General features: G+C 30.8%; 1 protein-coding gene across 1 annotated transcript in view; it reads right to left on the bottom strand.

Annotated features, from left to right (window-relative positions):
* LOC139492171 (E3 ubiquitin-protein ligase rnf213-alpha-like) overlaps positions 1 to 21,091 on the bottom strand; it is a 124,237-nt gene that overhangs the window by 69,508 nt on the left and 33,638 nt on the right. The window contains exons 25-45 of the mRNA XM_071280324.1: positions 18,509 to 19,145; positions 18,012 to 18,189; positions 17,341 to 17,477; positions 16,644 to 16,718; positions 15,680 to 15,786; positions 15,098 to 15,239; positions 14,265 to 14,460; positions 13,651 to 13,894; positions 12,141 to 12,287; positions 11,407 to 11,672; positions 9,708 to 9,876; positions 9,002 to 9,144; positions 6,273 to 6,470; positions 5,430 to 5,552; positions 4,545 to 4,665; positions 4,033 to 4,271; positions 3,090 to 3,172; positions 2,470 to 2,603; positions 1,810 to 1,902; positions 966 to 1,139; positions 409 to 569 (exon numbers count right to left, since the gene is read on the bottom strand). Of these exons, the coding sequence (XP_071136425.1) occupies positions 409 to 569; positions 966 to 1,139; positions 1,810 to 1,902; positions 2,470 to 2,603; positions 3,090 to 3,172; positions 4,033 to 4,271; positions 4,545 to 4,665; positions 5,430 to 5,552; positions 6,273 to 6,470; positions 9,002 to 9,144; positions 9,708 to 9,876; positions 11,407 to 11,672; positions 12,141 to 12,287; positions 13,651 to 13,894; positions 14,265 to 14,460; positions 15,098 to 15,239; positions 15,680 to 15,786; positions 16,644 to 16,718; positions 17,341 to 17,477; positions 18,012 to 18,189; positions 18,509 to 19,145 (3,767 nt within the window). The remainder of the gene's footprint in view (positions 1 to 408; positions 570 to 965; positions 1,140 to 1,809; positions 1,903 to 2,469; positions 2,604 to 3,089; positions 3,173 to 4,032; positions 4,272 to 4,544; positions 4,666 to 5,429; positions 5,553 to 6,272; positions 6,471 to 9,001; positions 9,145 to 9,707; positions 9,877 to 11,406; positions 11,673 to 12,140; positions 12,288 to 13,650; positions 13,895 to 14,264; positions 14,461 to 15,097; positions 15,240 to 15,679; positions 15,787 to 16,643; positions 16,719 to 17,340; positions 17,478 to 18,011; positions 18,190 to 18,508; positions 19,146 to 21,091) is intronic.

Below are 21,091 nucleotides of genomic sequence, written 5' to 3'. Positions count from 1 at the left end.
TTTACTGCATTGAAGACCTATTGGTGACCTTCTGCTGTTGTCTGTTCTATGGTCGGGTTGTTGTCTCTTTGACACATTCACCATTTCCATTCTAAATTTTATCATGTATTCTTTTCAAGTGAGAGGTTTAGCTGGCAATAAAACCAGGTTTAGTTCACCATTTTCTACATAAGAAAATGCCCCAACCAAGCCAGGAGTATGACAGTTGTTGTCCATTTGTTTGATGTGTTTAAGCTTTTGATTTTGTCATTTGATTTTTTTTGACTTTCTGTTTTGAATTTTCCTCGAATTACAGTATTTTTTCAATTTTACTTTTTTCATGCATGTTCTGACAACAGAATATTTTTCACATCTTGTTTTATTAAGTTCAAAATACAAATTTTCTACCATATAAATACAATACTATACTTTGTTATTTCCTCTTCAATTTGTTCAGCACCTCCTGGTAACTGTAATGGTGGTCTGAAATATGGAGCTACTGTTTCCCTGTATTCATCTCTATTCTTGAGGCAGGCATGGTAGCAAACTCCAAGGGCAAGTACCAGTGATCTAGTTACTTCATCCATTTGCTGAAAATATGATTAAATTCATAAATTTAATTCATTAATATATTTAGTTTCAGACACAGTTGGTTGACCAATTCTTAAATACAACACTCAAAAGGGTTCAAATGTTGTCAGCAATTAATAAGAAAAAAAAATAGATTGAACTTAAACAAAAAAGTTCAAGCGTGAAATTTAGCATTTGTTTAGATTAATTAACAGGATTGTTTTGATTAATTTTATTCTCCACTTGCTGTCTCATTGATGTATGTAACTTTATTTGTATGTGATCAGATAAATGTATTTGTCCTTTCATACATTTGTGAATTGGGTACCTGTAAAAAAAGAATTTTATGAACCATCTTTCTTTTTTTCAATTTAAATTCAATTCTACATACTGATTCAAAAATATGAACTGTATACCTGTTGTGGTTGTTCCACTTCCATTGTCTCGTCTTCTGATTCTGCATCGGAGTAATCTGAATCTTGATTCATTTTTTGGAATAATGAATTATCATCTTCACTTTGTCTATGGAACCAACTCATGACTTCTAATACTCTCTCCACGTCTCTTAAACTGACAAAACTACATTCATCCTGGTGTAGACATAATTAGATTTAAAAATTGAGGTCGAAGAGCAGACTCATTTGTTTCAAGTTCATATTCTTTTTGTCCTGTAATTTCTTTGTTATAAATGTACTTTGAATATTCTATTACATGTATCAATATTTGTTGTGCATAATCTTTCTGTACTTTCATTGAAAAATAAAAAAATAAAATTTCTCAAAACATTTGCTGCCAAATTACCATTTTAATACAATAAAGGAACACACCTAACCTAATGTCAAATGTCAAGGATTATCAAGTGTGTAAAGAAAAATGTCTGATATTGTTTTACAACTTGCAGCTCTGGCCCTCAAATTGTAATTTTCAATATTTCTTTATTTTAGATAATATAAAAGAAGCAGATTCTGACTTTCTGACTTTTATTTGATTTTATAAATATCTTTTTTTTCTACTAGTAGAGGCTGCAAGTTTTTTTTTATATACTGTCCATTTATTATTATTCTTTGGATAACAATTTTTGTGGATTAGGTTGGTACAGATGAACCACAAAATTAAATGTTCGAAAAATGACAAATTTCTATAGGCTTGTATGCAGACTTCAGCGAAACCAAGAAATTAAATATCAATAAATATGTAAATTTTCTAAATCTGCGAATATCATTACCCACGAAAATTAATGAATCCACAGTAATGTCCTACCTTCTGATTCCTCATGAAGTCTTGAGATACTGTCAATATTTTACTGACCACGTCCTCCAGTCCTTGTATTGCTGGAAGTTTTTGACTCTTTGTCTAAAAAAACAACATATCTTTATTATAGTTGAATCAAACCGGAACCGCAAAGAGGGGGCCTTTCACTTTTGAAAGGGAGGGTAAAGAGTTTCAATCCTTGGATAAACCAATGATGAATAGTAAAACAAGACTTTTTTACTCAAAATGAGCTGTTTATTTTTAAGTCAACTGTCCCTAAATCAGACTTTCGTAAAAGTCTGTTTGTATAAACCTTTATACAATATGAAAACTTTATAGGAAAAACAAAAGAAAAATTTCTGCACAGACTACAGACTTAATTATATGATATAGCTGAGCTATTTCCCAAACTTCAATATTATATAAGATGGCAGAAAAATATCATTTTTACTTAGACTATATATAAAGTTTGGCATATTTCTACATTAAATAATAAAGTATCAATACAGCTATAAGTGTGAAACACCAATATCTATGGACCAACTGATACCTTCATCAAAACTTATTTCCTTTTTGTCATGCTTTTTACTTCTAGTGATAAGATAAAAATATTTTTATTGCTGCTCTTCATCTTAAAGTTCTTAAATGTTATAGGAGCCTAATACATACATATCTTAGGACCATCTGTCTGATGTACATCTCTTCTACTTCTGTGTTTAATTGTCCAAAGTCCCAGACTAAAGGTAACATGCTCTGGGGTAAGGGCTGCACCCTATACACCAATCTTCTCATAGGTACACGACCTGAAATAAAGTGAAAATCTGTTATAATACCTTTGTCACAAATAAAAATCACATTTAACAAACGAATCAATATTAGGTTTACATAACTAAGGCCAACTGATAGGCACAACGTTAATGAAAATTTTAACTCAAAACTCATTTATATGGCTATGTAGAGACAATTAACAAGAATAAATACAATGGATAAAAATGCTGACTGTCAATAAAACACAGCAAGTAATGTAAATAAAGGGATTCAAAAACCAAATTCACTAAACTAATTACTAAGCAATTTTCCCTCATTAAGGTTAAGAGATAATTATTTATTTAACAAGAACTACAACTTCATTTACAGAAACAAAGCCTGATATTTTGCTTACGATGAATGTCTGATTAAAAATGTCACCAAATAGAGTGAATTACAGTTGTCATCAGTAAAAGCTTACTTCCTAGAATAGATTTTTTTTTAAAGCAGAGAGAAGGAAACTTATAGAACACAGCATATACCTAGTTTGTCTGTTGTTTTGTCAGCATCAACATGATAACCAAGTCCTGCTTGTTCTAATCTTTTGATCAGTTCATCGGAATGTCTAAAAAAAAATAATGCTGCAGTTAATCCATTTCTTGTCACAAAAATTATTTCAGTTAAACATTTTTAATTTTATTTAATATTTACACCAAACACGTCTTTCTTCTTGAAGTAAAATGAGTATTTCTGATTCTATTGAAAACTGAATATAGTAGATGATTCGAAATGAGTTTCAAAAAACAGGAATGATAGGATATGGAAAATATGGGAATGAGATGGCAACCCAACACAAGTCAGTGTACTAAGAGCGATATCTGCAATAGTTAGTTTTGTGTATCATCTGAGAATATTTTTTTGAAATATAAAATTGAGAATGAAAATGAGAAAAGTGTCAAGGAGACAACAACCCGACCAATGAGCAGAAAATAGCTAATACCTTTTTAAAAATAGAAAGTTCATTGTCGTTGTGTTCACTTAAGTTAAGCTTGAATAGTAGGACTGAAAAAAGGTGATTTTAGGGGAGGTAACTCTTTTTTTACATTTCTGCCATAAATTACACATGGAATATGCAGATCTAAAAATACTTCAGAAGGCATTCACAATCCAAATTATTCACTGGGAAAATGTACAACCAAACAAGATATCAATTAAATCATCTTCTGTATGGAATGTCCTGAACATGGATGAAATATTCCCACGACGTTAAGCAACAAACAATCAATCAATCTTATTTGTGGTGTGTTCTATTACAAAAGGAGTAAGGTATCAGTGTTTGGTGGCGTCTGTTGTACTGTATATTTTTTTACTGGTACCCTTTTTTATGAGAAATGAAATGGGCTGTTTTTGTTTTCATCTTTATCCTAGGGTTCTATCCATTGTTGTCTCAATGAAAGTCATAGCTTATTTTTACATGAAACTTACTTTCTATATGGATTACAAGCAGCCACAATTTTTAATTTTTCATGCAGTTTTATAGGTTTTCCCTCCAAAGATCTATCACACATAATTTCCTTGATCACACCAATGGCTTCTGTTGTGTTAGCTTCATCAAAGAATAAAACAGTGTCCATGAATGGGTAATCTACTGCATTCTTCCTTGCCATCTCCTCTGCTTTTCTTACTTTCCTTTTAATATCAGATACTTTGGTCCCACCATGCACCTGTAAGATATACATGTATAAAGTGATTAAAATAAAAAGAGATTGAAAGCACTGAGAGATGCATATTGGCCTTCAATACCTGTACACCTAAAGTCTATAGAACCTTTCAAAAATTAGTTAAGTATTTTTTTTCAACAAAAAAAAAATCAAAATTATTTTAAGTCAGAACATATGAATAGAGACAATGGACCTGTAAAAAGCAAATAAAATAAGAACTTTAGAACTGTTGAAAAATTAATAGAATTATACAAAATCGTAAAATTTATTCCTTACCTTCATCAGAATCATATTATCAACAGTAGCACCTGGAGGTTGTTGTAGAGAACACATAAACTTGATCAGACGAGTTTTACCACACCCTGTTTCTCCCAAGATTATAACTGGTATATCACATCTACAATGGCAAACACAAAATATAAATGTTATGATATCAAAGCAATGAATTAGTGAATATATGTATTGATAAAGACTGTATAGTGAATCTTTCATACATCTCCTACTATGACTTGCTTAATATAACAACTTGTTTAAAAGTTCCTTAAATGTGTGTGCTCCTTTTGGTTTTTTCTTTCTTTTGTGTTAATAATATATCAGGTATTTACTTTCAGCAACCTTTGCTGCGACTTCATTAGTGGAGGAAGCCAGTGCATCCAGAGAAAAATTTTAACCATCTGCTGGAAAACTGTCAATCTTATAAATTAGGACAAGCACACCTTGTCATGTTCGTTGTTAGGTCAAGTTTCAGTTAAGTTATGTTCACGAGCAGACATCTTAAAAAAATCATAATTGGTTCTTATGGTGTTCCACAATGTATCTATTTTTCTAAGAGGAATGTGGCCAGAAAGATAAGGAATGTAAATTTTTCAATAGAAAGTCTGTTAATTTAAAAGAATTGTATGCTTTAATGATGAGAAAATGTTATTTTAAACACTGGATCATCAGAAGGAATCGAACAAAAAGTTGCTATGAATTTTTTAATATAAAAAAGAAGATGTGGTATGATTGCCAATGAGACAACTACAATGTATCCACAAAAGACCAAAATGACACAGACATTAACAACTATAAGGCTATTTCAGTTATTCTGATTTTTCAAGATTGAGATATTTCTTATATTTAATTGGTAACCAGTTCTGCACATTTTAATAGAGTATTTACCTGAATCTCATATAAATGGCCAGTATCTTTTTAACATTGTCAGTGGTCAGTTCATACGTGTCATCAGGGTCATGTGCCATGTCCAGTCCCATTACATTACACAATTTCAATATCTTCTCATGTCTGTTGATGATATTAATGTAAAAATATACAGTGCATATGTAAAATTTGATGCTATAGATCAAACAAAAATCTGTCTAGATTATGATGAAATTATAAAACTACATTTGAAATGCCTCAATACCTGCCAACTGTCACTATTTGCGGGGGATTTCCCCCATGGAAGCTCCCAAGTGGAAATTTTGAAAGAGCAGTTTTGACCACAATTTTAAACAAAACAGTTCATTTTACAATGGCTATAGGCTTTAAAAAGTATGAAGAAGCAAAAAAACAACATTAAGATACATTTAAAGGCCCCCTTGATGTTTTTTAGGACTGTAAGAGCCATCTTGCACATACAACCCCCATGGGTATTTTGAAAAGTTGGCCGGTGTGTGCCTGTAACATTTTAAGAAGTTGAAATAAATTTCTACCAGATAATTTTGTTACAGTATTAATACTTGGTAAATAATAGTCATGAATTTCTAAAACAATCTAAAAAAAATAATTTCTTCAAAAAGTTCCCAAAAAGATTTGAATCACTTAGCTGAAATGATAATGTGGGAGATTGTCAATTATTTCTTCATTAAAGCTACATGTATCTATTCTAAGCCTTAGTTTAAACTATAATATTCAAATTTAAGAAATGATATTGTAGAAAAAGAAACTGCAATCTGCATTTGAGAAAAAAAAAGTTAATGACTCTTTATCATTTGGAGGGAAGGTGGCTTAAAGCGAACAAACCTAGGGAGAGCATCAAAGTTCTCAGCCAGATTGACTCTGTTTCTAACGAGAGCATCAAACAAGTTCTGCTGCATGATACCCTCTTCTAGAACGTTCCTGGTCTGTAAATCTATTAGGTTACCAGTTCTTCTGTCTATGTTAAATCCAAGGAATGTCATACTGTGGTGGTCGGGGTTGAAGAATAAGTAAGGATGAGGGCTGAAAAATACAATCAAAATGTTTGGTTATTGGCATTTTGAAACAATTTACAGTGAGATGCTTATAGGTGTTACTGTAAAATTTTACCTATAGCTCAACCTGTTTTTAAAATTGTCAACACAATAGGGACATTTAAATTGACCAGTTGGTATTGTTAGATTTAAATCTACCTTGATGCTACCTGTAAAAAAATTTATTCACCTAACCAAAAGTTTCAGCATGCTTTTTTCCTGAACTTTTTTTTACCTAGGATTATTCTATTGAGAGATTTATATTTTACGGTCATTCAAAATCTTATGAGTGATCAAGCCAAACAAGAATGACTTTATCATATATTTTATTTTCTAAATTAAATTCTAAGTTAATTCAAAATTGCATGACCTAAAATGCACTACATTTCATCTAAATGTTTGCATAGCCACTACTAGCAGTGTTTAATACCCTGAATAATCCAGTCGTAATATTTCACTCACTTTAATGAAACCTCAAAATAATATTTGAATAATCAATTTCATTTATTTTTTTACACTAATATTTGACATCTCATCCAGAATTCCAAAGATTTTAAATAATTCCCAATTTTATTCATTTTTCACTACTTCACTAGATTTTTTTCTAAATCCATAGTATGAATTCTGATTAACTTCCAATGATATACATCCTAATTTAACAGGTGCAGAATCTATACATAATTCAGAATCATTTCCATTACTATATTCCAAATAGTTATCCTCACTTATATTTTGTAAAATTTTATTTATAATTTACTGTATATCACCTGATTTTAATATATCCACAGTAAACATTTTATTTCAAATCCTATAATAAATTCCCAAATCAAACAATATTTGATTCAGAATTTTATAATGACTATTAACAATTTCACATTCACTTAAAACATTTCCTCATGTTAGGAATATTTTAGAATATTTTACTTTCATTTTTCACTTTATCACTAGATTTGACTTTATCCACTGCATTACTTCAACATTTTATTTCATTTCCTATAATAATTTCCAAATCAAACAATATTTGATTCAGAATTTTATAATGACTATTTCCAATTTCACATTCACTTTTAAAAAACATTTCCTCACGTTAGGAATATTTTAGAATATTTTACTTTTATTTTTCACTTTATCACTAGATTAGACTATATCCACTTCAACATTTTATTTCATTTCCAAGATCCCATTTAAATAGGGAATCATCTTAAATTTGTAATAGATCCCAAAATTAATAATGAATATTTCAAAAATCACATTTAAAGCCATAGAAACATGTTGGATGAACACACATTGAATTCCAGTTTTGAAATTTTTAAATCTTTAACATAACTAAATCCCATCTTATGAGAAATTGAATTTCCTTTAGTGAACACAGCATTTTATGCACAAAACTCCCACTAATATTTTAATAGATTTCAAATAAAAAACACATCAAGGTATACTCCAAAATTATTTTGAATTTTATATGTACAACATCATATGTAAGCCCCACAAAACGGTTTGAATGAATTATTTCCTCCTTAATGTCCTTCCTGACAATAAAATCTTGAAAGAAACACATCACATTTTAAGAAGCAAAATTGCTATAAAAAGTCTGAGTAGTGAATTCAAATAAAATAAATCCAATATTGTACACACAATGACACCAAAAGATTTAAAATATTGCAAATAATAATCCAAAATGAGAATCTTGAAGGGACATGTGAAGAAAAGAACAACATATCCCTCTGAAAATTTAAACTGTAAACACCTGAGCAGCTATTTCTTGTTTCACTGGCAGCTGGACAATACTATGTATAAGGGTTGGAATTTTAAAGAAGCATTTTGGTGTAAAAACAGTTTAAATTTTCAAACAAATTAATACATATTTATTTTAATCTTTTACTGATTTAGAATTTTAGGTAAAAAATAGATAAATCATATATATCAGGGATTTAAAACAATGAAAACCAAAACTATTTTCTTCCCTATCAATTTTTAATAGAATAATCCTAGGTAAGAAAATCTTCAGGAAAAAAGCATGCTGAAACTTTGGGTTAGGTGAATAAAAATCTGTACAGGTAGAATCAAGGTATATTTTAAATCTAACAATACCAACTGGTCAATTTAAATGTCCCTATTGTGTTGACAATTTTAAAAACAGGTTGAGCTATAGGTAAAATTTTACAGTAACACCTATAAGCATCTCACTGTAACATGTGTATAAAAGTAGCAATCAAATTATATAAAAGATTTTCTCTAATGCTTAAATAAAATAAAAGACATGCTTCTCTAATTGTAAAAAAATCATTTGCATAAATTTTGTAAGCACCAAAAATAACAGTAAATAACAGTAAAATTGTGATAAAACTAGAGACCATTGTTAAAGATTTATCTTTTGATCTGTGAATTCAGCCAAAATGTAAAACAAATATGCACCAAGGACTGAAATAATTTAGTCTTTGATATCAAGATTTACCTGGGCCTATTTAATTTAAAATGATTTTTTTTTTTTTTTTGGCATTTGAAAATTCATAATCATACCTAGTTTCCCATGTACGTCTCATCTGATAGAGTTGTATAACATTATCATCATCCTTGTTTTCTTCTTCATCATCTGAGATCTGTCTCTGTAGCATCTGTATAGGAGACTCCTCACTCACCTTCAGGGATCTAGTGGAGAAATCCTGCAAAACATATTAATTTTGTTATTTAGAGACTTGTTTTGTGGGCAGATAATTGAAAGTCACTTATACAATTTTTTTCAAGGATGATTTAAGCTCAAAAGAAACTTGTCGAATATTAAAATCCATATGTGGACCTTGGAATGTTTTTTGAAAAACTAAACAAAATATCACCAAGTCTATTATGTTTTTGAAATTACAGCCATTTGCATTGAGTGTGTAAACAAAGGTAATATATTTGGTTAGCTTGATTGCAACCTGAACTCTGAAGTCATTATAACGTTAGGTAAACTACCCTCCTTTAAGAGTAGGCTATTCCAATCTATCTGTAGGACTAGGCTACTTCAAATGAGGGTAGTATATCTAACCTAATAATGACTTCACGGTAGAGCTAGCAAGTAAGCTAACCAAAGATATTACCTTTACCTACACACTCAATGAAATCAGCTGTAATAGAAATTAATTTTTAGGCACATCATTTTAAATACATTGTACTTACATTAAACAAAACTTACATTAAAAAAAAATCCTATTTCTACATTTTAAACTAAGTAAAGTTGACTAACCCTTGACATCTGAATGAGGAATCTGAGTACAAACTTGGCAAATCCTGGCAGATCTTCAACAGCAGCTAAACCACAGAAAGCTGATACTTCAAAATCTTGTAACTGTTTGTTCAGGAAACTAACAAAATGGTGCAGTTCTGACCATGAAGGATCTCTTATACCACAATGTCTGAAAAATGGTTAAAATATATAAATTTTAACATTGATATCATTTCTCACAGAAAGAATGTTTGAATGGCATGTTTTTGGTTTTTTGAAGATTGATTTGGAGTATAAGATATTAAGTGTAAAGAGAATTATCGCCAAAGAATCCTTTATAACTAAATGGCTTCAAAGTTACAACTGCAACAAGCAGTATTTTTTATTCATTTGAAATAGTGATTGTATTTTTACAAGATTTTTTGTTTGGTCATTATTTTTACCCACTATCAAATTTAAACAATCTCTAAATATTTAAAAATGTCACTCTTTGATATGATGATTTCAAAAAATTATTCAATTTTGTAGAGATGTCTGCTGATTTGAGTAGTTATGGACATAAAAAACTGATAATGACTTTGGCCTACGACAATGATAAAACTATTTCTCAGGTCAACAGAATATTGCACAAATCACTATGATTGACTTTCAATGCATTTTGATTGAGTTTAGCATTTTAATTGATTTTTTATAGTGTGTCTTTCTATGTTGGGATGTAACAATTTTGTTTCAGGTAAAGGTGAAGGTTGATACCTATTTAAACATTTAAACCTGCTGCATTTGTTTCTACCTGTCCTTAGTCAAGAACCTGATGTTCAGTAGTTGTGGTTTGTTGATATGGTTCATAAGTGTTTCTCGTTTCTCTTTCTTTTTTATATAGCAAAAACTGATATGGTTAATGAATAATGAAGATGAGAATTTATTATCAGAATTATGCATGTTCATTAAGAAATATGAAAAGTTTTAATGGGATTTATCTCCCTCTACTACTTGTAATTTGAACTTTATATTTTCTCTATAGCGAGTTCTAGAGCACCGTCCCTTGATGAACATTGCCCAGTAGCAATGTCAACCCTTGCTGCTGTGCATTAGTCATGAGGAGAATCACTATTGGAGTAATCTCATGTATCTGTAGCTAGTTCTGAAGGATCTCCCCTTGATGACCTTTGCATTGTTGTGATGTAAAAGTCCCTCACTGCTGTGCACTGGTCATGAGGAGAACTAATGCAGAATGAGATACTATATTCCCGGTTCTAATTTTACTTTTTTTACTTTTTTGTTTCCGTATTAATAAACTTTATATCATATTCTTTTAATATTAAATCGGCCTCATTACACTCAATGCCTCTTACCATAATTATATCCTACATTGCTCATATTATCAATTTATTATTTGTGTATAACTTATTGTGTATTTCACTAATGTTTATATAATCATTGTATTATGATGTTTTTGTATCTTGCCCGACTAGGGCCCATGATTGGTATAATAAAATAATGTCTAATGTCTAATGTCTATAGATTAGACCATTGGTTTTCCAGGTTGAATGGTTTTACACTAATTATTTTGTTGTTAGGTGTGAGCCAAGGCTCCTTGTTGAAGACCATACTTTGACCTCTAATGTTGTCTTTTTTTACAAATTGCGACTTGGATGGAGAGTTGCCTCATTGGCACTCATACCACATTTTCTTATATCTATATGAAATCATATAAACCAACCTAAGCAAAGTATTGAGACACTGTTTCTTGTCTTCTTCTGGAATGTTAGCATTTACATCATCTAATCTACAATTAGTATCCAGTCTCTTAAGATACTGATATGGTCTCTGGAATGTAGGACTCTTAAATTCTATACCATCAAACAGCCTATCATGGTCTGTGTAGTCTGGGGGACGTCTGACATCAGTCAATATGTCTAGACTTTCCTGAGGAGATCTACACATCAAATGTGGTAGTATGTCTAGGCAATGGTGTAGACACTTCAACTAGAAAATATAATATTTATCAAAATGTAGACTATTGAATAAAGGATAAGCAAATTTTAGACATAGTGTAGATAATTAAGCAATATTTTGGATTTTCAGGCACAACTTTGTTTAAACCAAGCATCAATTATTTTCTATCCATTTCTTGTGCCTTTTAAAAGATTGATAACCTTATGTAGGCATCACTGGGTAACTCTCATATGAAATATATTCATTTTCACTTTTTTCTCTCTAATGTAATTATAATTATGTCCAATCAAACTTTGGTTTTTATAAATATATATATATATACTAGTATATATTTTCTATATGAAGTTGAGACAATAAACTTTAACTACTATGTATCTTTATATCTAGTGATAACCCAATTCAAAATAGTGCCTGATTTTGAGTAATGACCAATTTCAAGGTATGCTGGTATGGGAAAATAAAACTTGAATAACCCAATAACTTTTAAGCCATTCTTACTTTAGCATCTGTACTCCTGGCTAGTAGAGGCATGGACTCTATGATATAGTAATCCACATCTAACCTTCTCCACACATGTCCTGAACTGTGACCTAGACATCCTAATATTAACAACTGGAACAGGAATGCATCTACACCTTCTTGTACCTGTCAATGAAATAGAAAAAAATAATGTTTCTGATTGAATATTTTTGTAATAACAATTTCTTTAGTTAAAATTTTCTCATGACAACTTCATGTCATATCAGGGCCTTTTATTTGCTGACTACTATGGATTCATTTATTTTTGTAGGTACAAAATTTTGGGGATTACGACAAACTTGTATTTCGTGGATATTTGATTTTGTGGTTTTGCCATCCCTGCATACAACCTTTTAGAACATTTGTAATTCAATGAACATTTAAATTCGTGGTTTGTCTGTACCCACAAAACACCGACGAAAATTGGTATCCCATGAAAAATAATTAATCCACAATATATGGTTAGTGTTTTGCCTATTCTATTGCTTAAATATAGGTCATTTGAACTCTCCTAGATTGTTGTGTCATTGGTCATTACAGCACATTTCATGATGGTATATTTACCAAACAATTGTTTTCCCTGTTCATTTAATATGTGAGCTGCATGGGATAGAAATCTACCACACACAGCTACTTTTGCGTAGGTACTATTTCTGTACTAAAAATTTGTAGTACTGGAAATTTACTTTTAATATTCAGTACTATTGTGTTACTTCAAAAGTATCGTAATATTTAGGTACCTGTATTTTACAGTACTGTATTTGTACTTGAAATTTAGGTACTACAGATTTTTGGTTACTACCCTTACATTTTCAGCATTTTGCAAGATTTTTCTTTTTCAAATCTCTCAAAGTTATGATTTTCAAACATGGAATATTGTATTATTTCTGTAAAAAAATATTTAGTGCAAATCAAGTACTGTAAAATACAAGTACCTAAATATTACCATAATTTTAAAGTAAAGAAATGGTACTAAATATTAAAAGTAAATTTCCAGTACTGCATATTTTTAGTACAGAAATAGTACCTATGCAAAAGTAGCTGTGTATGTAAGTGTACATATATATACATGTAAATATACATGTATAAATAAGACTTTGATTTATTTTGGAACATTCAATTATGAAATAAAAGACGAATTTCAGTCTGTTTGGTGGGTTTTAATATCAACTCAGTTTTCAAACAGCTACTGACTGTGAATAGAGATTTTTTCAACCCGAAATAAGTTTACAGATGTATTGATATTCATGTGCATAAGGTTGATTTCCATACAATACAGCTTACATGTTTACATATTATTTTAGTTAATTGAAATGAATTTTTTTCCTTTTGATTATTATCTTTACATCCTTCTGTCTCAGTTAGTTTCATCACCATTTTTACACATTCCTTTCTTTTCTCTCATATGGTCTTTAACTTAAAAGCTGCAATTGAAATATTCCTGCTTTTACTAATTCTTAATTTTTGTTCTGATAAGAGAAAGACCTACTTCATGTGAAATATCAATATGGAATATCCGAGGCTCGTGACATCGTGGAGGTAGTGTCTCTTGTAGGAATATGTCCATAATGTCATTTGTGCTAATGGCTTTTTCATGAAGTGGAATAGTGACATTACTGGACATTCTTCTTGGAATGTTAGGTACGAGTTTATACAAATCTGCTACCATTCTCTTCTTGTACAATGTCTTTCCAACCCCTGCTCTCCAAGATTTAACAATTCTAACGCTGCATCTGTAAATCAAATGAGAATCAATGTATTAAGAAGTACCTCTTTAAAAATAGTAACGAATATGAGCAAATAGCATGTTAAAGGAAAAAAAACTTTGCCAGAGAAGCAAAAAAAATTATAAAAAGTCAAAGAATGGTTCTCAAAACAGTAAAATCAAAACAGTAAAATCAAAATACAACTCATTTAAATGATCAACTTTTTAATTAAATCACTTTTAAAACTAAAAATATTGAAATTCAGTCTTTTTCATACAAGATGCAGTTAAAATATTTCAAACCAAAAGAACTGAATAAATTAACTTAAGCATTATACTAAATGGATTAAAAAATACATAAACCAATACACTATCTGTCGGTTATGATATAACCTAACCTTTCAAAATCTACAGCTGAAGCTGGTCTTACTCCTGTTGTAGACTTCTCAACCTTCAACTTTGTAAGCAGATATTTCCTAACATTGGGTACATCTATTGGTAACTGTGGTCTATGGTACTTGTCTAGAGCTGCTACTACTCTGGACTTATACTCGTTCTCACTACTACAGATCACAACTAGTCTATATTTCATTCCTAAAATACAACAAATAATTTTAATTTCCACACTCTTCATTTTCTTGTATGAGACTGTATAAGAAGGATATAATATATAAATAAGAAGATGTGGTATAATAATTTCCACAATCTTCATTTTCTTGTATGAGACTGTATAAGAAGGATATAATATATAAATAAGAAGATATGGTATAATTGCCAATGAGATAACTCTCCACAAAAGACCAAATAGCATACCGGTAGAAGAAATTAACAACGATAAGTCAGTGTACCACCTTCAAAAATGAGCAAAATCCATTTTATGTAGTCAGCAAAAGGCCTCGAAATGACAAATGCATAACAATTTAAACACAAAAAAAATAAAAGTACTGACATACCTGAAAATAATTATATTACAGTAAATGTTTGTCTACTTTCATGTAATGCAGTGAATATCACACCCTTTTAGCATGAAAACACATGACATAAATCTTTCATGTGTTGCATGAAAACAATTCTACCACTCACATTCTTGTTATTATTGTTAAATAAATCTAAAATCTGTATGAATAACAACAAATACATTCTATCACACCATATACTTTTAAAGTATAACATAATGATTTTATATATGAAACAACAATTTCATCATATATTTTTGCTTCTTTTTCATTACCTTTGCTTTCAGCATTTTTCATAAGTCTTTCCAGAGTTCTCTCCCCTCTATCACTCACATCATAATCCAATAGATCAGCATTCACTAAACAATGTACTTTACTGTTGTCAGCAAACAAAGACCTCCTCCAAAATATCTCTATCTGAAAGGACAAAATTAAATATAAACGCTCTCTAGATTTTGTCAAGTAAAATATACTACTTTTAATTCAGAAATTATTCAGAGATTTTTATTAATGTGAACAATTAGAATGGGTGAGATTTAAGTAACAATAAGAATGGCATTCTGATATGTGATGCATTTATCTGTAAGCTGATTTTACCAAAATCACAAAATTTAATCTTGTATTTAGTGTAAGCATCTAGATCTGTAAACAGATATGACAAATACTGACTGTATGGGCTTTGCTCATTGTTGAAGGCCATACAGTGATCTATAGTTGTTAATATCTGTGTCATTTTGGTCTCTTGTGGACAGTTGTCTCATTGGCAATCATACCACATCTTCTTTTTTATATGATTCGTCAAGAACTATTTCCTAATTTGCTACTTCACAGTTTGGAGTATATTAATTTATATTTACCATATCCAGTGTTGTCTGTGGTGTACAGAGTAACACTTCATCTGACTGTGGCAGTGGTCGGTCATCTTCATGGCTGTAGACTGACAATACAGTGTTGTATATCTCACCTGAAATAAAATGTATAAGAAATAATGTAATTTTTCACTTTATTTACTTGAAGTTATTTAACACCGTTTACAAAATTAAATTGCAGTTACTTCAAATTGATCAAGCACATTTTAAATACATCTATTAGGTAAAACAAGATCCTCAGCAAAGTTCAAAATTGCTTCAAGTTTTTTAACAGCACATATTTTACATGAGAAGAAATGTCTTTCTGTTTGTTACAATTATTTTTTTACTTACTGTAACTGTTAACAACATTAACAGTCATTCGCAACTATTACTTTGACAGATTGACACTGCTGATAATTAGATATAGGAAGATGTGGTGTGAGTGCCAATGAGACAACTCTCCATTCAAATAACAATTTAAAAAAAGTAAACTATTATAGGTCAATGTACGGCCTTCAACACGGAGCCTTGGCTCACACCGAACAACAAGCTATAAAGTGCCCCAAAATTACTAGTGTAAAACCATTTAAAAGGGAAAACCAACGGTCTAATCTATATAAAATAAAATGTCTGTTTTTAAGAACTTCCAAAGATTCTGCTTAACAGACTAATTCATGTAGCAGTTCTCATAAGCAAGGCTTCATGTTCCCAGCTGTGAGTAAATAAAATCATGACAGTCCAGGTTACAAATACAAAACATTGTCCCAGCTATGAACAGATTCAATTGGCCAGAAAATGACTTACAGTCATTTCCTGGTTTTTCAGTTCACAGAAAAAAAAATCAATTTATAATTTATTGATGAAAAAACTTGTTTCTAATCTATGAGGTAACATACCAATCTGAACAATTTCTCTGTCTATTCTTCAGCTGAATTTTTATATGCATTCATTAAACGTTAAAAAGACTTACTCTGTGGACAAATAATCAGATTTGGTTCTCCTGCCTTGAAGCTGGGTAAAAATGTTCTGTCAACGACAATTTTTTCTGAAAAAGGCTAAAATATTGAGTTACAGAAAAAGGGAACTTGTTGATTGTTGGTGAATATCATATGTTTTTCTTTCATAGTTTTGTACATAATTTAAGCCATTAGTTTTTTTTTATGAATTGTTTTACATTTGTCATAATGGTGCCTTTAATAACTCTTATAAATACTACTAAAAATAACAATTGTAAATTTTTCTTTATTTTATTGAAATCTGTTTGTATTTAATACATTCTATGGATTTCTTTTACCATAAAAACACTTTTTCACTGAACTAGTATATATTTGTTATGGGGCCAGCTGAAGGACGCCTCCGGGTGCGGGAATTTCTCGCTACATTGAAGACCTGTTGGTGGCCTTCTGCTGTTGTTTTTTTTTATGGGCGGGTTGTTGTCTCTTTGGCACATTCCCCATTTCCATTCTCAATTTTACTTTCCTTTTATATTTTTTTAAAGTAAAAAATGTTTTTCATCTAAACTGACTTGTCTAAATTCAGACTGATTCAGAACTTGACACATGATTCAATGTTTCAGATGTCATGTTTGTGTTGTTTATTTGCTGTCTCAATGACACAGATCCAACATCTTCTTTAATTGATAATTCTTATGTCTTTTATCTTTATACCTTGTTCAGCAAGTCTGTTCAGAATCAATCCAAGATGTTCTACACTAAGATAATCTGATACACTGGATGATATAGAGTTCAGGAATGTGTTCCACAAGTCTTCTAAAGCTTTGACTAATTTGTCAACTGAATTCTCTCTGCAAAATATATTTTATACAAAGTCATTAACAGTTTCTGATTCAGAAATTTCTTAAATTCTTTATTTATGTGTAAATGTATGCATACAATGCATGTCAACAATGCATTAACAGTGATAAGGAATTCCAGTAACCTTATGTAGCTATAAATTATTACTGAACTATTAAGTAAGGGATTCTCTCATCAGAAAATGGACTATGGGAACAAACAAGCATTGAGTAATTTGGATAAGAAGCTGTTTGCATTACACAAAGTTCTTGACCAAATCAACTTATCTATACCAAACCATCTCAAATTTTCACATTTCAGTACAGTATGTTTCTGTCTAAACACCAATAAGGGTTTCATTATAATTGTATCATAAAAATTTCCATAAAGGAATTCTAATGACTTTTGTTTAAGTTTTATGAAATTTTAGTTTTTAATTCATATCAATTCAGATCCTAGCTATAGGTTTTGTAAAGTTTGAATTTAATGTAAAATTAATAAAAAGTTAATGTCTTTTCTATTCTACACCTAAGAAATGTTCTTACTTTGACTCAACATCAAGCTGACTGACAAGGCTTGCAGTAATTGATGCTAGTGACTGTCCAGTTTGTGTCCAGCCAGTGTAGTTTATCTCTTTCTCTATTGGTTCAGTCATGACTGGTGATTGTCTACCTTGTTCTTCTGGTACAAATGTTTCTTCATTGTCCATACACCATACCAAACCTTCAATGGAAATAAAATAAGGCGACTTTCTATTTTTCATATATTCCTAGCGTTTTTTACATCCTCTTTTTGAAATTTCACAAGATTTTATAACAATAGTAGAATAAACCATAGAAATTGAACAATAAATATTTCTGCAAATTGAATTCTGGTTATAACATCAGATCTTTAAAACTTTAATTTTCCTTTAAAAAGTTTTAGAGCAAAATGAACCTTAAATACTAGCTCCAAATCAATTTTCTGGTCAATAGTATTTTTTTTGCAAGTGACCAATGATAAAATCTGACAAGATTTCAAAAAACTTTTTTACAAAACTAACCTTCATCAATGTCGTCTGGAGATACATGTTTCAGGGCCTCTCTGACTAATTCTATTGGATAAGATTTTGTCATTACTTCTAAGAATTTAGCTATTTTGACATCGTCTGCTTCATTCTCAGCATCCATTGCTTCAGCTTGATTTTCTTCTTCCATTTGCTCTTCTCTCTGTGAATCTAACTTGTCTACATCTTCCTTGGCAGCAGACATGGCTCTCACAAGATCTTCCTTGGTACAGCCCTGTTTTACAGCAGACAACATAGGAAATATGAGTACAGAAGGGTCAACTTCTGTCCCTAGTTTGACCAGTTCCTGTTGTAGAATGACCATTTGGTCTACTGTGAAGAAATTCAACAAGTAATATTTTTCTCTCCTTTCATCAATATAATCCAGCCATTTTTTGTGACACTGTTCAAGAAATTTTGCTAGTTTTGGAATTATGGAGCTGACATCTTCATTTGTATCGTCGATTCTCCCTTTTAGGGTGTGTTTATCTTCCCCGAATCCAAAATTGATAAAAGCGCAGGCTTTCCTTGTTTTGTCGCAAAGGAATTTGACATGCCACTGTGAGAAAAGAACACAGCCTTCTGCTACCAGCTTTGTGTAGATGTTTCCAAGTCTAACCACAGAGTCTAAAATCTGGAATAATAAAAAAATATCAGCATACAAAATTTACACTCGAAAATGATCATGCATCAACAAATGTTCTTGTAATTTGACAGTTCGATATCAATCAATGAAATTGATTAAATAAATGTTAAGTTCTGAAACCAATATATTGTAACGTTTGTGGGTCATCGTAAATTCCCCTTTTTCTATTTTTAGATACTATATATAACTATAGTTGTCCGGTCACTTTTTCGCGGGGATCGTTTATCTTGTGCTTGAACTCAATGTCCAGACTTGGATATTTAAACCTCGTCAGGGCAGTATTTCTTTAGATTGGGGAAAACTTTCGTACTGGTAAGTTGTACTTAAAAATTTCAATTTATTTTGTATTTCGATGTTTGACTTAAATATTTATTTCTTTACATTTGATATATTTCTTTTCGGTCTCGTAGTCAAACAGTTCTAAAATGTTAAATTTACGTTTCCGTTCCAGAATAAATAGAGGGAATTGTGAAAGTGTATTGAAATTCTGAATTGATAATTTCACATGGAGATACCACGATATTTATGTATTCATATGTTGTCTTTGTCTATTAAATATGAAACTGTTTTATGAATTTTGGTCATTTGTTATATGAGCAAATACATTGCTTGGCAAATCGTCATCACTGGTCATTTTTAGGTTTCGTATACCTGTCACTTATTGAATTTATTGTTTCGTTGTATTGTCAGTATGCAGTCAGAAGTCCTGGAGCGAAAGCACAGGCCGAACCCTCTCTACCAGTAACGTAAACGGCTGAGCTAGCGGGGTATAATGTCATGAGACAGATTATGAATGAGAATACGTTTATACACGAAAACCCATTTACGTTGCATTGGCGCCCACGTAGGGACCCAGCTTTACTAGAGTCCCCCCGATTTGCTAGCTTTAGGACCTTTCATTTCATTTTCGAACTTCCGCACCTCATTACTTTGATTTTTTTTTCTCTCGAGAAAATTGGTAGCGACAGTGGAAGGCTGAGCTTGTATAATAATTGTATAGCTTGTCAGATTTTTCACCGGCTGTGTAACATAATGTTGTTATCATTCATTTCATGTTCATAAAAAGAAAATAAAAAAAAAAAAGTTTATTTCGTAATGTTTTTTTTTTTACCTTGCCGACAGTGTATGTATTTGTCGTGCCAACTTATCTGCGAAGTATAACTATAGTCGAACGATTATATTGGTGGATTTATTTCTATGAACAATCTGTATGTTGAAAGTTTGATTCTGACTCCTGACCCAGGTCAGAAACTACGCTTGTGAATAATATTCTTGACTGCAGCAAGGATGCGTTATGCTGAAGAACTATTTTATATATGTGGGGAATAACGGAATTTGGACTATTTACAGTCATTGTGTGTCATGAACTGATACTTTGTTAAGATAGGGGGGTACGAAACCTTTGTTTCTGTATGTTGGCAAATTTGAATATTTGCATAGATTGTTTTAATAAAAAGTCGTATTCATTGATAGGTTGTTTTATGTTGTAAATTTACGTATTAGTTTTTTTTTTTTACAAGTCCATGCATAGACTTGTTGTGAATAAGGAATTGTTTTCTACACAGCCGGTGCCTTCATACTTGAATATACTATTATATATCATATATATTAAGGGGTTTATTATACGGTTTTTTTTCGGAGTTATTCTATTTATTCAGATGTTCATTTATTTATGAATTGACTTCAGATTTGCGTCTTGCGTGAATGGTCAATTTTGCCTGCGTAAGGACGTTAATCTTAGTCAAACGTATTCATTGGGAGGGATTTAAACTTAACTCAAGTAATTCGGGAAGGTAATAACCTGATATGTTGTGTAACAATTATTGAGTTTGGTGATGAAAGTTGGCCTTCCACTGGTGCTCTTTTTAATAATAATAATAGATTTACGGTGTCTTGTGATGGAATAAGTTTATTCATATATATGGTAAAAGATT

This window comes from Mytilus edulis, chromosome 10, assembly GCF_963676685.1.
Source record: "Mytilus edulis chromosome 10, xbMytEdul2.2, whole genome shotgun sequence".
NCBI classification, from domain to species: domain Eukaryota; kingdom Metazoa; phylum Mollusca; class Bivalvia; order Mytilida; family Mytilidae; genus Mytilus; species Mytilus edulis.
The sequence above is the reverse complement of the archived record's forward strand: the minus strand, read 5'-3'. Positions and strand labels throughout refer to the sequence as shown.